This window comes from Cololabis saira, chromosome 4 (genome assembly GCF_033807715.1).
Source record: "Cololabis saira isolate AMF1-May2022 chromosome 4, fColSai1.1, whole genome shotgun sequence".
Classification (NCBI taxonomy): domain Eukaryota; kingdom Metazoa; phylum Chordata; class Actinopteri; order Beloniformes; family Belonidae; genus Cololabis; species Cololabis saira.
Window position 1 is genome coordinate 43,665,991 of NC_084590.1, and position 17,914 is coordinate 43,683,904.

General features: G+C 39.5%; 1 protein-coding gene across 1 annotated transcript in view; it reads right to left on the reverse strand.

Annotated features, from left to right (window-relative positions):
* Window positions 1-17,914, reverse strand: part of tyw1 (tRNA-yW synthesizing protein 1 homolog (S. cerevisiae)) — a 91,176-nt gene that overhangs the window by 69,334 nt on the left and 3,928 nt on the right. Inside the window, exons 4-7 of the mRNA XM_061719863.1 lie at window positions 17,790-17,891; window positions 16,683-16,877; window positions 14,637-14,912; window positions 11,472-11,588 (exon numbers count right to left, since the gene is read on the reverse strand). Of these exons, the coding sequence (XP_061575847.1) occupies window positions 11,472-11,588; window positions 14,637-14,912; window positions 16,683-16,877; window positions 17,790-17,891 (690 nt within the window). The remainder of the gene's footprint in view (window positions 1-11,471; window positions 11,589-14,636; window positions 14,913-16,682; window positions 16,878-17,789; window positions 17,892-17,914) is intronic.

Below are 17,914 nucleotides of genomic sequence, written 5' to 3' on the forward strand. Positions count from 1 at the left end.
CTTGTCCAACTTCAACGGTGCTGAATCGATCAAATAAAAACCTTTAGTTCATTCACTTTTGTTCTGAAACTATTTAATTGGCGTTCCTGGACTCAGCCGAGCGGGACGCCGCGCCGCCGTCCTCAGGTCTCTGTGTGTCCTTGACATTTGAGAGTTTCCTTTTCCTTTATCTAGTCTAAACGTCCTTAAATGGCACTAGAGCTTTTCAAGCTCTGTAAGAACAAGTCGCCTCATTTTTACATCCACCGTTGATCCTGTGGATGCTCCTGATACCCGACGACTCTCCATCTGAACAAGGACGTGAGACTTCAGTCGGAGAAGGCTTATGATCTCTTATCTCAATATTAATGATAAATCAACATTTCTCTCAGGTCAAAATGAGATCTGTGTCTAAATAATACAAAAAAACCTGACAAAATCCCAGAAAAGTTCCCCGAGGTACAGAAGCAGATATTCCCAGAAAGGTGCATGGGAGGACCTGCCTGCAGGATTGTAGCACCCTATAATGTAATCATTTCCTGAAAATGTAATAACGCCTGAAAATGTAATAAAATTAGCACTTAACTCAATCAAAAATGTAATAAAACCCAATAATGTAATAACTTCACCAATAATGTAATAAAACATCCTGAAGGATATTGTAATAACATTTTTACCAATAATGTTATACCTTATTACGTTATTGGGAATTTATTACATGGTACTCAAAGTCTTCAATTTAACCCAATAGTCATTCTGGTGTTTCAAATCCAGCGTATTCTTAGATTCTTAAAACATAAAATGTAGAACTCTGGACTGAAAATGAACATATATATTACATTATTTGTCAAGTATTACATTATCAGTTTTGGAGAAAAAAAAAAGACCCACCTGAAAATTTAATAAATTCCCAATATATCCCAAATAAAATCCCAAGGTATTACATTATCGGTAAAAATGTTATTACAATATCAGTCAGGATATTGTATTACATTATTGGTGAAGTTATTTCAGGCGTTTCAGGCGTTATTACATTTTCAGGAAATTATTACATTATAGGGTGCTACAAGGATCAACCACTACCCCACTACTGCCACCTCCTCGGCTCGTCTGCAGGGACGCTCCGCCGCCTTCGTCAGCGCCGCAGCGATGCTGAGGATCTGATGCTGTGTCAGCAGACGAATGTTCGTACAGGAAGTGCAGACTTCCCCGATCCCTCTGCAGCTCAGCGCCAGCGGCCCTCCGGGCTGCGAGGAGGTAAAAGCTCAGCGTACCGATGAGCCGAGGTTCAGCCGAGTCCACGAGACGAGCATGCGATCTCAGATAGAGCAAACTCCATCCATATTTCAAGAGGAGAAAAAACCCTCTTTACTCAGTCAAACCTAAATCTCTAAATATTTAGTTATAGCTGCTAAACCCTTCATTACTAGAGATGGAAATGGGTAAGATTTGTACTATTCCAGTTCTACTTTTGATTGTGCTGAACAATTAGGTTCTTTGATCCCTTATCGATTCTTATTTGAAAAAAAAGGACAACAATTACCTGTTTTCTACCAAACTAGTTCCAGGCTGGTTCTGGTTCTGGGCCAGTGCTGAGTTTGGAACCGGGCTTTCTGTTTCCACTGACAAAGAACCTGGTTCCAAGGTAGCACCATCTTTGCTGGGTTTAGAGCAGGGGTGTCAAACGGCCCGCGAGAAGTTTCCAACGCAAAAAAACGAAATGTTAATTTACTAAAAAGGAAGGCATAAATAATTGCCATGAATCGCAGCATATCTGATAATATATTTCTTCTACAAATCCATCGTTATTCCACAAATAGAGCAGTTTGACATTTTTAGTTTTCTAGAATGCATTTGCCGATTTTATTTCTTTGTAGACGGTCGTTTATTTTTATTAACTGACAACTATTATATATTTTCGCAGGAAAAATATCACTGCTAAAAAGATGATAGAAGATATTTATTCGGAGAGTTTCAGCTTTGAATACGAGGATAGTGACAAAGTAAAACAGTTAAAAGAGAAGTGCTGACTTTTTCGGCACACTAGCGTAAATATCTGCGCCAATTCTTAAAAATAAATACACTTAATTGTACTGGAAAAATCTCTAAATCACAAAGAAACACTCTCGGATGTAATAAGAAAGACTTTGCTTTTAATTAAATTTCCTATAAAAAAAACCATACTTGTTTCTGTTTATCTTTGTAAAATGATAGTAAAAGTATCTTACATAAGTTGAAAAAAACGAGAAATTTCAAGGAAAGATCCTGAAGAAAATATATTTTACATAATTAAAGTGTAAACAAAGTGCATATTTCCTTTAAAATTAACTAAACTGATATTGGATTAGATAACAAAAGTAAAAAGAAAAGAATTAAGAGAAAAAAATTTCCGCACCGTTTTTGTTATTTTGAGCGTGCGGCCCGCAAGAAAAAAATTGGTCAAATCCGGCCCGCCAAGCAAAATGAGTTTGACACCCCTGGTTTAAAAGAAAGAACCGCTTACGTAAGCGGAGGGGGCGGAGTTATTAAGACCAACGGCAACAGCAAGACTAGGAGATGGAGACATTTTCAAATAAGAATGAATCTGGATGCAGCAAAGCATCATGGGTCTGAGGAGGAGACAACCTGTCTTTCAGAGATGTGTCCACGGAGGAAATACGAGGACCATGTCCTATTAGAGCGAATACCTTGTTGTTGCTGTTGCAACTTTCACGCAAACGCAGCAACGTAACTGACGTGGCTCCCCTTAGCAACCGAGCTATGGAAAAAACAAACCGAGTCTCAGCTGGTTCCCAAGTTGAACCAGTTGTGAACCAGAACCAGCACTGGAACCGGTTTGGTGGAAAAGGGGTAAATGAGGCAAAGGACACTAATATGGTAGCCAGTGTTCGTTAGTTGATTAGTTATCTGCAGTATTGTTAGCCGAGGACATGCTAACGTTGCAGCTGCTGCGTTGAGAATTACTGACGTTGGTCCGGAGCGGATCAATAACACCACATTCATTGATCCTTATTGCATGTTGGTAGTATTTCCTCCCTTTGATGAAATATCCACTTGGCAAATATTGCAAGTTGCCCTGTTGTCGTCTTTTTTACTGAAATGTAACCAGACTTTTGAGCGTTTGTATCACTTGGGCACCATGTTTACTACTGGCTGCTGGTTTACGTAACGTGCGTGATGACGTCATTCGTTCTCATTGGAATTGAAAAGGAAACATTTGCAAAACAACAAGAACCGGTTCTCGATTCCCACTACCACTGGTGGGAAAATAGTCGACAGAACCAGGCAGAATGGTCGGGTGGTCCGGTCACATGACCGACTACGTCACCTCCATTGATGTCGGAGACGTGCAAATGTGCAAAGAAGGGCTGGGGATCGATTCAAATGTCAAGAATCGATTCGATTCCGATTCTTAAGATTCAGAATCGATTATCAAGATTTGATTCGATTCAATTCCGATATTGATTTGGGTTAGTGTTATTAAAACTGTTTTTTGAGCTGTTGCATGAATTATACGACTGTAGTTATGCAAAATATTACTACTAGTATTATATTGAGATTCAACAGCAAGAATTGCAGCTAATGATGCTGTAAGGACCAATCAGCTCCCAGAATGCTGATAGAACTGCTTTAGGAAACATCGTGGGTCAGAATTACCAAACAGATCCAGGGAGGAAACAGAGACGGATGAAACTGTTTTTTTTTTTTTTCCCACATTCCGTTTTTATTTGTTCCATTTTCAGTCTATTTTGGTTTTTAATTTTTGAGAATTTGGTTTTTAGCATTTTTTGCAAATGTAATCCCAAGACAGTATATAAAGTAATGAAATATAGACAATTTATGCAATTATAACCTAACACTTTAATGTTTTCATACCTTTAAACATATTTAAATGCAAAAACATGGAACTAGTTATTCTCGTGTCCAACAAAACATTCCTTTTTTAGGGATAAACAAAAAAATAACCAAAAGTTGTAATGTAATGATGAAAAAAAAAACATAAATAAATAACCCCCCCCCCCAAAAAAAAAAAAAAAACAATCTTTAGACATATGAATCGATTTTTAGGAATTAATATGAGAATCGATTTAGAATTGGGAAATCGATTTTTTCAACACAGGCCTAGAGTGTCTTCGTTACACTTTTGCACTTATCTGGGCAAAAAACCTCCTCATGAAGGCGTGAAAAGACGAAAAGGGAATCGATTCCAAGGAACTGAAACACTGGGAATTGGTTCTGAACAACAAGCAGTCCTCGAATCCCATCACATTACTGAATCTCTGAAGATACAAGACACAGAACAAAACAAATAGAAAAGAAAAGTAGAAAAGTGTGACCCTTTATAGTAAATTACTGCCCTTAAAAGGTGTGTCCAATCTTTTGGTCTGCACTTTGTATAGAATAAAATTACGCCGCCACAGGCCTAAAGTGATGGGGAACCTTCTACAATGAGACACATTTTATTACACATTTATATGATTATTGTTGCAAGTAAAACTGTTATCTTGCGTCTCATAGGCAGAAACCCCTCAGCATCTCTCTCGTCTGTTGTTATTAGACTTAACTGGACTGTTCTGAAGTTGTTTTCTGTCTAAAGCTCCCTGGGATGACTTTAGCCGTGAAATGGCGTCGTACAAACACAGTAAACTGAGATCAAATATTATAACAGCAGTCATCTTAAACAACGATTCCCAAAGCATGGATTCAGTTGAGAAACAATGTTCGGCCTCATTTTATGGACGCAAGTCCAGTTTAAGTCCAGTTTTTGTCCCTTTTTAGATCTGGTTTTGGTCTCAGGGGGGAAATTCCTGGTTTTTAGGCTCCAAAACGCCACAGTCGGCTCGCCTCTGACCTGCGTCCTTGCAGGCGCCGAGGGGGTTGTGTACCGGAGTTTTTAGAGGTTTTCCTGCCAGCGGACCGTTCCAGGCCAGAGAGAGAGGAAGGACAATGACGTAAAACTTTATCAGGGAAGCGTTTAAAGACCAAACAAACTGTGACAGAGATGAGCCGGGACTAATCGCCGGCATCGCGCTGCGTCAGAGGACTCTCTTTCTATTCCTGGCTGACGGATCGGGCAGGACGATGTCTGGAAACCTCGACTACGTCCCTCGACGTCACGCCGCACGTTGTTTTACTAAAACAACATCCAGCCAGCAGCCCTGTTGATGTATCTGCTCTCCGGCGCTGCCAGCCGGGTATCAGGTCTCCTGAGAGCTGCCAGACGCCCCGCTGGGCCGGGGATGCCGTGGAGCGACGGGACGGGGCTCGGGATCTTCTTTCACGTATGTTCCTGGGAAGCATTCCTGACATTCCTGACATTCCCGACTCCCTGGTGGAGGCTGAGGCCTCGGTGAAACATGGATAGTTTCACTCCGACTACGTTTGGCTTCACGCCACATCATCAACGGGACGTTGTCAAGGCAACTTCACCGCTTAACGGCTCTTATTGCACAGATCAGTGAGAGCGACAGCAGTCTCATCCTTCCTTCACCGTACCAATTATTACTTTTGATTACTTATACTTTATTTGACCCAGTCTTCGTACGTTTTGACCATATAGAAACTTAATTCTTGCCATTGTAAGAATGAGATGTACCTGCTGTTAGGCCTGTATTGAAAAGATTGATTCTCTGATTTTAAATCCATTCTCATATGAATTCCTAAAAATCGATTCATATGTCTAAAGATCGATTTAAAAAAAGATTGATTGTTTTTTTTTCATCATTACATTACAACTTTTGGTACTTTTTTGTTTATGCCCAAAAAAGGAATATTTTGTTGGACACAAGAACAACTGCTGCCATGTTTTTGCCTTTAAATATGTTTGAAGGTATGAAAACATTAAAGTTTTCAGTTATAATTGCATAAATTGTCTATATTTCTTTGCTTTATATGCTGTCTTGGGGTTTGTTGAAGAATATTACAAAGTCCAGTTCAGGAGTCCGCTGTGGGATGAGAGATTTTATTCTAGCCGGCGTTCAGCAGACCGACACAGACAGTGTCTCGTTCGGTGGGCTGACACCGAGTGAAATTGAAACAAGCTTTTTATACAAGAAGTTAAAGCAAGAATACACAAATCAGGCGAGAGACAAAAAGTAATTTACAGTCGGATGTGACTCGGGCCAAACGTCATTATCAGACATTTGCCATGACTGTCACAGACCTCCAAATCACCCCATAGGGTGCTCTCGTGATTCAAATCTGTTTGAACCAACTTCCGAGGTGTCGGGATCTGCACGGGGGTAGGAAGCTGGAGTCACAACAAAAGGTCTTGAGTCCAGTTCAAAGCCCTGTAGGAGGTAGGGGCTGGAGCTTCCCATGACAATGTGGCTCGACAGGTTACATTTGTATAAATGTTAAAAACCAAATTCTCATAAATGGGGAAAAAATAAAAGCGATTTTTCCGTCTCTGTTTCCTCCCTGGATCTGTTTGGTAATTCTGACCCATGATGTTTCTGAAAGCAGTTCTATCAGCATTCTGGGAGCTGATTGGTCCTTACAGCATCATTAGCTGCAATACTTGCTGTTGAATCTCAATATAATACTAGTAGTAATATTTTGCAGAACTACAGTCATATAATTCATGCAACAGCTCAAAAAACAGTTTTAATAACACTAACCCAAATCAATATCGGAATCGAATCGAATCAAATCTTGATAATCGATTCTGAATCTTAAGAATCGGAATCGAATCGATTCTTGACATTTGAATCGATCCCCAGCCCTATTACTTATACTGTATTTGACCCGGTCTTCGTACGTTTTGACCGTATAGAAACTTAATTCTTGCCATTGTAAGAATGAGATGAACCTGCTGTACTCTACTGCCCTTACTTTTTAACAACTTGTGCTTTTTATAATTTTACCTCTTTTCTTATAATTTTATTTCATTTTATTTGTTATTTACTGTTTGTGTCTTTCCACTTTTAATGTCAATGTAAAGCACTTTGAATTAACTTGTGTTGACTTGTGCTATACAAATAAACTTGCCTTGCCTTCCTCATAGAGACAAAGCTGCAGGATGAACGAACGTGAAACCTGAGGAGTTTAAAGTGTCCAGAGTACTGAGATCCAACCAATCAGAGAGCATAAAGAGAGATTCAACAATAACATTAACTGAGCTCTGCCTCCTCATTTCCCAGAGTGCCTCACTTCATAATTATTATCCACAACTGTAGCCGGTCAGGACCTGTTAACGAAGAGGACGACGTTCCAGCATGATCTCAGACGAGCGAAGACTCGTATTGTTTTAATCTCCGATAACACGGATGTGATGCAACAAACCTTTGAGTCAAAGAAACCTCTAGAGTTGTCAGAGTTCACGTGACGCTTCACATCGTCACCGTCGGCAACGGAGCGAACGTCTTTATCCATGTTTATTCAGCTCTGACTGAATAAACAAATCTCAAGTGCTTCTTTATAACAGCAAGGAAGCAGAACCAGCTGCTGTGAACGGAGCTGTAAATGCATCGTACAGCGGCTTCTCACCCGCCTGACGGATCAGAGCCACCGCTGGGGTCTGAAAACAGGCGACCAATCACGGGCGACCAATCACGGGCGACCAATCACGGGCGACCAATCACAGGCGACCAATCCCAGGCGACCAATCCCAGGCGACCAATCCCAGGCGACCAATCCCAGGCGACCAATCCCAGGCGACCAATCCCAGGCGACACGTTCAGAGTAGGGCTGTTCGATTTTGCCCAAAAATAAAATCTCGATTTTTTTCTCTCAAAATCCGATTTTCGATTACGATTACGATTATTTTGTGAATTGACAAAAAGGCAAAGAAATGATTTCAAATATGCTGTTTTTTTATTGAACATTTGCCCCATTGGGCTTTAAGTGCAAACTTTGCTCTTATTAAACCAAAAATGAATGAATAAAGTGCAAAACTCTGTAAAATAAGTTGAAAAAAAGTTTTAAAAAATATAATAAAATATAAAGTTTTATCTCTGAAAAAAAAAATCAGCAAATCAGCACTTGCAAACATACAGTAAGTTATATTTCCAATTAAATAAAACAAGACATTTTCTAATTAAACTAAACTGGGTCTTTGCATGCTAAATAATAATGCAACCCATGAAGGAGGTAGAGGTGTGTAATGTCAGTCATTACATTTGCTGTTCACATTTGCAAGTTTTTTGCAAGGAACACGAGCCGGTCTACCGGTGGCATGTTCCAACGCCCCCTCCTACACTAAAGAGCCTCTCCGATGGGGCACTTGTCACAGGTATTGAGAGGTATTTCCATCAATCATTAATATGGTATCAATCATTAATATGTGTGCAGACAAGGTAAAAAAAAATAAAATAAAAAAAAAAAAAAAAAAAAAAAAAAAAAAAGTGAAAAATCGATTTTACGATTTTCACGTTTTAACATCGTTCTAATTACATAATCACGATTACGATTTAAAATCGATTAATCAAACAGCCCTAGTTCAGAGGGACAGAAACGAGTCAGCGGGAGAAGCTGACGGGTTCTGCACTTGTGACAGAACAGAATCTCATGACATTTTATCATTATAATAGTATTTATATTAGTATTTGAAGGCTCGGCTGATACTTTATCATCTAAGACAGGGGTCGGCAACCCAAAATGTTGAAAGAGACATATTGGACCAAAAACACAAAAAACAAATATGTCTGGAGCCGCAAAAAATGATTAGTCTGGTATAAGCCTTAGAATGAAGGCAACACATGCTGCATGTTTCTATATTAGCTATAACTGGGGGAAGATTTTTTTGCTTCATTATACCCTTCGACAAAAAAGTCGAAATGTCGAGAAAAAAGTCGAAATGTCGAGATTAAAAAGTTTAAATGTCAAGATTAATGTTGAAGTACAATCTTGAGACAAAAGTCAAAATGTCGAGAAAAAAGTTGAAATGTCGAGAAAAAGTCTAAATGTTGAGAAAAGTCAAAATGTTAAGAAAAAATCGAAATGTTGAGAAAAAAAGTCAAAATGTCGAGATTAAAAAGTTGAAATGTCAAGATTAATGTTGAAGTACAATCTTGAGACAAAAGTTGAAATGTCGAGAAAAAAGTTGAAATGTCGAGAAAAAAGTCGAAATGTTGAGAAAAAAGTCAAAATGTCGAGAAAAAAGTCAAAATTATATAATATCAGATTAAAAAGGAAAGGAAAAGGAAGAAAAAGGGAAAAAAAGAGATGAAAACAAGAAAAATAGAGAAAAAAAAGGGGAAAAAATAGAAAAAAAAAAAGAAGAAAAAAAGGTCAAACATTTTTCTATGGAGCCACTAGGATGGTGCTAAAGAGCCGTGGGTTGTCAATCCCTGATCTAAAACCTCACTACCTCACTAGTATTTGTCTACAAAGAGGCCCATGATGTAATAAACGGCATGAACAGCACCCAGGGAACAATGTCAGGCGTCCAGCGCCGCCAACACCAGCACACGACTGTTCACTCAGCTGAGTCTCTGCCGTCACCTAGTGGACGAACCGCAGTAACCTGATCTCCAGCCGCCTGGGGATCCCGCGCCACACAGACCTCGTTTTAACGAGCTCATAAAAACGATTAGAGCTCGGAGAGAGATGTCATAACTGGTCCCTGGTGGTCGTCATTAATGCAGAACCATGAAAACCCACTCCAGCCCCTCAGACCGCCGTACAGCGGCACGGAAACCCGGAGCGCCGCTTTAATCTCCCTCAGCTCGTCTCCTGACTAATGTTTGATGTTTAAACTAATTACATCTCCCACCGACACCTCGGGGCCACCGGATTACCCAGAAATCAACACTCATTTATGACCCGGGAGATGAAATCTGTCACGCTGGCATCAGAGCGGCGATACGACCAAGATCAACGACATCTTGCTGATTTATAATTAAAACACCTGAGAAATCAAAACTTGTGTTTGCTACATTTTCAGCAGAGATGTTCTCGTGCTCTCTGACCTTCAGCACATCCTGCTGCCGATAACGTGAATAAAGAAATATTCAGAGAACTGAGACCCGCCAGCGATGAACCCTTAAAAAAACAGGCCACGACCCACTCAGCCCTTCAGTCTCCTCACAAGTTTACTTTGATTTGTAAAACGGTGCAGGAAGGTTGTTTTTTACAGGAACCACCTTAAATGAAAATGTGACCGCTGCAGGCCGGTGAACCGTATCAACAAGGGCTGGGGATCGATTCAAATGTCAAGAATCTTCGATTCCGATTGTTAAGATTCAGAATCGATTATCAAGATTCGATTCGATCCGATTCAATTCCGATATTGATTTGGGTTAGTGTTATTAAAACTGTTTTTTGAGCTGTTGCATGAATTACATGACTGTAGTTATGCAAAATATTACTACTAGTATTATATTGAGATTAAACAGCAAGTGTTGGCAGTAGGGCTGTGCGATTAATCGATTTTAAATCTAAATCGGATTTATTAATCAAGACGATGTTAAAAAAAAGGAAAATCGGAAAATCGATTTTCCTTTCTCTTTTTCATATAGCTGGAAAAGAAGAAGAGAGCTGTCTGCATTACAGACAGAGCTCGTCTAGTCATCTTTGTTTGGTCAAGAAAATTGTAAATGTTGTCACTTTACTAAACTCAAGGAGGATTTACAGTATCTTTCAATTGCACTTAATTCCCAATAGGGAAATTTGTTTGCCATTTTTCTTTAAAAATAAAGATAAAATATTTGAAACAATTTATTCCATTGTCTTTTGTAGTTTTACCAAAAAAATCGAAATCAAAAATCGGGTTTTCAGAGAAAAAAAAAAAAAATCGGGATTTTATTTGTGTCCAAAATCGCCCAGCCTTAATTGGCAGCTAATGATGCTGTAAGGACCAATCACCTCCCAGAATGCTGATAAAACTACTTTCAGAAACATCTTGTGGGTCAGAATTACCAAACAGATCCAGGGCAGCAAACAGACGGATGAAATTTTTTCCCACATTCCGTTTTTATTTGTTCCATTTTCGGTCTATTTTGGTTTTTAATTTTTGAGCATTTGGTTTTTAGCATTTTTTGCAAATGTAACCCCAAGACAGTATATACAGTCATGAAATATAGACAATTTATGCAATTATAACTGAACACTTTAATGTTTTCATACCTTTAAACATATTTAAAGGCAAAAACATGGCACCAGTTATTCTCGTGTCCAACAAAACATTCCTTTTTTGGGGATAAACAAAAAATAACCAAAAGTTGTAATGTCATGATGAAAAAAAAATACAAAAAAAAAAAATCGATCTTTAGACATATGAATCGATTTTTAGGAATTAATATGAGAATCGATTTAGAATTGGGAAATCGATTTTTTCAACACAGGCCGAGTGTCAACCCTCCCTCCTCGTCTGCCGGGTCCATCGATCCATCTGCTGTTTTTTTCCCCTCAGCGACACACTTTTCTTTTCCTCTTTGCTCAGGAAGTTCAGGCCGATGAAGGTGATAAAACCTTCATTTAACCCCGCGAGGCTGCAGTTAGAGCTGTACGAGTGACGTTCCTGGTGTTAAATGCTTGTGGACAGAACTGACCTTGGCCTTCTTGGCGCTGCTCATCATGTCTCCCAGATCCTCCAGGTCCACCACCGATTTCTTCTCGTCCATCGGGTCCGACTCGTCCTCGTCGCTGCTGGTTTCTATCGGATCCACCTGAAACCAGAAGAGAGGAGGTTTTTCAGCGAGACTCCCGTGTGTGGGACGTTGTGTTACGGGCTCTGGCCCCCCCTCGGTCGCCCCTGCCGCGGTTCCCAGCTAAATGTCACCTCCACTGAGTGTCAAGGAAGTCTCAGCTAGGAGCTGGCTCCGAGATGCCCGTTGCCATGACAACCCGCCGTCCCCGTCTGCTGTGGTGCTCATGAAAAACCATGAAAAGTGAAATTCCACATACAATACCAGCCATTTAGACGGTTTAATTAAGTATGTAACACCAAGCAAGTCCTCCTCCTCCTCTCACTGTAATCAGTTTTATACTTTCTCTGTTGTTCCTCTGCTTTCGCCACCTTTAAAATGTACATTTTAAAGTGTAAAATGTACTTCTTTTGCCATTTTGATCTAATCATCTTGCTTATTTCACCAAGACCAACCATGAAACGATACTGCCCATGTTACACCAACAATGTTCTGTTATTAAACTCTGGCTTCACAACTTTCTAACTGTCCTGGCCGTTTAACCCAGGGGTGTCAAACTCATTTTGCTTGGCGGGCCGGATTTGACCAATTCTTTTTCTCGCGGGCCGCACGCTCAAAATAACAAAAACGGTGCGAACATTTTTTTTTCTAATTCTTTTCTTTTTTTTTTTTACTATTGTTATCTAATCCAATATCGGTTTAGTTAATTTTAAAGGAAATATGCACTTTGTTTACACTCTAATTATGTAAAATATATTTCTTCAGGATCTTTTCATGAAATTTCTCGGTTTTTTTCAAATTATGTAAGATACTTTTAATATCATTTTACAAAGATAAACAGAAACAAGTATGTTTTTTATAGGAAATTTAATTAAAAGCAAAATCTTTCTTATTACATCCGAGAGTGTTTCTTTGTGATTTAGAGATTTTTCCAGTACAATTAAGTGTATTCATTTTTTTTTAAAGTCAGCACTTCTTTTTTAACTGTTTTACTTTGTCACTATCCTCGTATTCAAAACTGAAATTCTCCGAATAAATATCTTCTATCATCTTTTTTAGCAGTGATATTTTTCCTGTGAAAATATATAATAGTAGTCAGTTAATAAAAATAAACGACCGTCTACAAAGAAATAAAATCGGCAAATGCATTCTAGAAAACAAAAAAAATGTCGAAAACTGCTCTCTTTGTGGAATAACGATGGATTTGTAGAAGAAATATATTATCGGATATGCTGCGATTCATGGCAATTAATTATGCCTTCCTTTTTAGTAAATTAACATTTAGTTTTTTTGCGTTGGAAACTTCTCGCGGGCCGCATGAAAACCTCTCTCGGGCCGCATGCACATTTGACACCCCTGAACCGTTTCATATACGACTATAAAAATAAGATGCCAAATATCAATATTAGTGAGTTAACAGTGCATCGTTATGTAGTATACACCCTACGTTATATTATTCGTATGACAGATTTACTGAGGACCGCACAATATTTACAATAATCAATAATCAACACATCAATGAACCTGCAACTAACTGGTTTCATTACAACAGTCTGCCCTTTTTTGTTTTTGTTCCACTTTAACCCGAGTTTATACAAATCTGTATGAATTTATGCACAAACGGGTATGAAAGTGTGCACGAGTCTACGGTGCATGTATTTGTGTTTAGAGTTTAGAGGAAACTAAGTATCGAAGGAAATAACACTTGACTCAGATGAAAATTCTGATGACCCAGCTTTCCACCAGTCCTTAAACGCACCATGTAGGACGAATCTGTGAGGCTTCTTGGAGAAAAGAGTCTCAAAACCATTTGTGTATCAACAGCTTTGTGCGTGTGTATCAGGCGATTTGTGAACGTGTATTTAACGATTTGTGTGTGTCGGAGGATTTTTTGAATTCTTAATTATCATTTTGTCTGTAACTTATGTACTAATGTTTTGAGTGGATTTTCCCTCCATACTGGCCCTGCTGGCTCCTGAGCCTCCACAGACTCAGACTTTACACAAAACTGGAGAAAATGGACATTATTCATAGACAAAGACAATGTTCACTCAACTTTTTTGGTATTGGAATTGGAGGAATTGGTATGCTACGGAAGAGTATTAGGGCCAGACAGGAGAAAAATAAAAATAATATTTTAGAGGAAGATTTTTTTTTTCCATTATGCACTTTGAGAAAAAAGTCGCAATGTTGAGAAAAAAGTCGAAATGTTGAGAAAAAAAGTAAAAATTTCGTAAATAAAGTTGAAATGTTGAGAAAGACGGCAAAATTTCGACTTTATTCTTGAAATGTATTTTTTTTTGTAGATATCTTTATTGAGGGCAAAGAAAAAAATAAAATTTACAATAACAATTATCAATACCCCCCCCCCCTTTTTTTTTTTTTTTTTTACTTTTCATAACATTAATTTAACCAAAATAAATAAATAATAATAATAATAATAATAAGAGAAAAGAAATAAGAAAAAATAAATAAATAAATAAGTAAATAAAAATAAATACAACAATCCACCCCTCTCCCCTTCCCCATCATTCAAGATCATTTAACTTCTTTTCACATATGTATATCAATACTGGAACAAATGAATAATAAATTAAATAATCAAGTCCTGTGTAAATTTAAAAAAAAAATTAATATAGTAGATGATTCAGATCATTAGTCCAATAAAGGCAAAAAATCCAAAAAAAAGGTCCCCAAATAAGGTCAAAGTCTCTAGTTTTTTTATTTCTAACGGAATACAGTATTTTTATTTTATTTTATTTATTTTTTCTGGAGTACTATATGATCCAAGTTCATTGATCCACTGTTTGGGTGCTGGGGGGTTTTCTGATTTCCAGTTTATTTTAGAATACAATTTTTTGCCGCGGTGCCTGCAAGCAGAATGAAGTACTTTTATGATAAGTGAAATTGTATTTTAACATTAATCCCTACATTTCGACTTTTTTCTTGAAGTGCACAATAAAAAAAATAAATCTTCCCCTCTCAAATATTTTTTCTCCTGCATGGCCCTAATACTCTTCCGTAGGTATGCCCCCTCTTGTACTATTTTACTTTACTTTGTGTCTTTACCTCGGAGTCGGTGTTGTGTGCAGCGTTCCTCTCCTCCTCTTCCTCCCCTCGGTCCGTCCTCTTGCAGGAGCCTCCGCTCTTGCAGTTCCCGCTGCAGCTCTTCTCCTCGCCCTGGGCCAGCGCCCGCAGGCGGCCCAGGAGCCGGCCCTTCCAGGCCCGGAAGTCGGCCTGGACGCTGCCGCTGCGGCTCTTGGCCGTGTTGCAGTCGCCCTCGCCGCGGGTCAGGACCCGCGCCGCGCTCAGCATCCACAGCCACTTGTCCAGGTTCTTCCCCACCTGCAGGCCAGGGGATGCAGATTAATAATATTAATATTAATAATAATAATAATAATAATACTACATTTTATACCACGGTCTGTGTGAATACTCGATTCTGATTGGCTGGCAGGTGTCCATTAACCCTTGTACTGTCTTTGTGTCAAAATGACCTAATTCTCCTATCCTTCTTTCCTCCTGCTCTCTCCTTCCTTCTTCGCTTCCTCTTTTCTCCATTCCTTCCTTCTTTTTTCCCTTCTTTCCTTCCTTCTTTTCTCCCTTCCTTCCTTCTTTTTTCCCTTCTTTCCTTCCTTCTTTTCTCCCTTCCTTCCTTCTTTTTTCCCCTTCTTTCCTTCCTTCCTTCCTTCTTTTCTCCCTTCCTTCTTTTCTCCCTTCTTTTCTTCCTTCCTTCCTTCTTTCCTTCTTTTCTTCCTTCCTTCCTTCTTTTCTCCCTTCCTTCCTTCTTTTCTCCCTAATTTCCTTCCTTTTTTTCTCCCTTCCTTCCTTCTTTCCTCCCTTCCTTCCTTCCTTCTTTCCTCCTTTCCTCCCTTCCTTCCTTCTTTTCTCCCTTCCTCCCTTCCTTCTTTCCTCCCTTCCTTCCTTCCTTCTTTCCTCCTTTCCTCCCTTCCTTCCTTCTTTTCTCCCTTCCTCCCTTCCTTCTTTCCTTCCTTTCTCCCTTCTTCCCTCCCTCCTTGCTTGACCCGAAGACAGCACAAGGGTTAAAAGTGTAAATGGACATCTAGAAAACAAGTTCAGTCAAATTGCCTGATAACTTTAATATCATTGCGCTGGATCAACTGCCAGGTGGTAACCACGGCAACGGAGATTCAGAGAAGAAGAGCCGGCTACTGCAGGACAGCGACATGAGTGATTTTGTAATTTCTTTTAATTTATTTGGTGAACGCTTAATGAAACGTTTATTTATTTGAATGGTTGATCATATATGTAGCTTAATAAAAAGATTTATGAAACTATCTGTGGACTTTGATTCTTTGAAACAAATGTATTTCCTGTTTGTTACTGCAGCATAGGCGAGCGGAGCTGAGCGGACTAGAATATCTCCCGGTGCTGAGTCGTATCTCAGGTCCGTCCTAGTTACTGGAGAAGTCAACGCTGTGTCCGTTGCATAAGGACCTTATGGGACGGTAGTATTCCAGGTATTAGTCAGACCCTCAGGTGTTACCATGGAAACAGAGTTATGGCTTGTTAAAAACTACCAGGTTACAACGGCTGCAGACGAGAGAGTCAATAGTCCACTCAGCCGCTCAGCTGTGGCTTGTTATAAAACTAATGATTTCAACTGAAAACACATTAAAGCATGAATAACTGATTTAATATTTATATAATATAATTATTTTTTTTTTGTTTTTTTTGGACCGTGGTATAAGCGGGATAATGCCCTTCGAGGTGTCCATTAACATAAATATATGACTTCGCGGAGGCAAAACCTTACACCCTTAATCCCTTACTTATTTATAGACGCCTTTCAGGACACTCAAGGTCGCCGTACAAAAGGACAATAAAAACAATCACTAAAAAAATGGCAATCATTCAAAAACATAGCATGAAAAAAAACATAAAACAAGTACAAAACATAAAACAACAGTAAAGTGCAATAGTGAGGTCATTCCAGTCCCAAGATTATTGTGAGTCTGCATGTCTGGAGTCTGGAGTTTTAAGGCAGGATTTGAAGATGGTGACAGAGTCTGACAGTTAAATGTCCTGTAGCGGTGAGTTCCAGAGCTCGGGCCCCGGCTCGGCCCTCGACGTCCCCCCAGACCCAGGTCCTACCGTGTTGTAGTGGCCGGTGTAGGCCGAGTCGCCCAGGCCGAACACGGCGTAGCGGAGGCCCCGCAGGAACGTCTTCCCGTATCTGAAGTCGGTGGACGCCTCCTGCAGCCACGTGCAGAACCACTGGGCGTTGTCGGTGGGCCGGCCGTCCGTGTAGGTGGCCACCAGGAACACGCACACCGACCGGCTCTCACACTGATCAGAGACACACATGAAGAAATATGTAATTTTATGTTTGTTTTATTAACAATAATCAACACCAACAGTCGTTTAGAATTGTGGGACGATAAAAAAAGAGGAGACACCGAGACTAAGGTTCACCAAAGAGACAGCAGAAAGCGGACAGGGAGGAACTGCCAGATTCCTCGTCCTCATGTGTCTACGAAGAGGCCGATTTAACTTTGGGTCATTTATTTTAACTAATTCTGTTACAGTTAAACCTATAAACTCCACCAGGGCCTGATGTGCATCTATTACACCACCTAAACCGAGACCAAGACCAGAGTACCAAGACCAAGACTAGTTCAGCTCCCGACCAAACAGAAACCTAGTAATTTCCTGATCCTGTGTGATTGTAGAACATCATCCTGGTTCAGCTAGTTTCCATATGAGCTTGTTTTCAACTGCAGCTCAATAACACAGAGAAGTGGATGATGATGTTGAACTCACTATAAATGTTTCCATCCATCAGCTGAGATCAGATATGTGTGGCGACTGCACTACCGCTATTTCTACACTATTGGAGGATTGACTCCAGTGCTTTTAAGGATTGACACGACTACTAACTAGTCCCAAAGTCCTCTAGCAGAATAACCAGCTCCAACACCCCCCTCCACCTCAGGAAAGGAATGAATAGTAAATGTTACTGATTTAAATTGGACTTAATTTGGAGATGACAGATATCAGTATCAGTGAAATGGACCTGATGCTTAATCAATCACAACGATATGCAAATATTATCCATATATTTATTCAAACAAGGCCGTTATAAACACAAAAATGTAATTAAATACAGACACATGCAGATGCACCAAAACATTAAATCAGATGCAAAATAAAATAGTTTATAAAAACTGTACATTAACCAGAGGAAGATGATTATTTTACCTCGTCGGCCAGACGATCGTCCGGATCGTAGTCTTTCATGTCAATCACCTCAGCTGCTACGCCCAGCGTCTTCACCTCCTCCCGCAGCTCTTCTGCGAAACCCTGGACACAAACAAAGGACATCA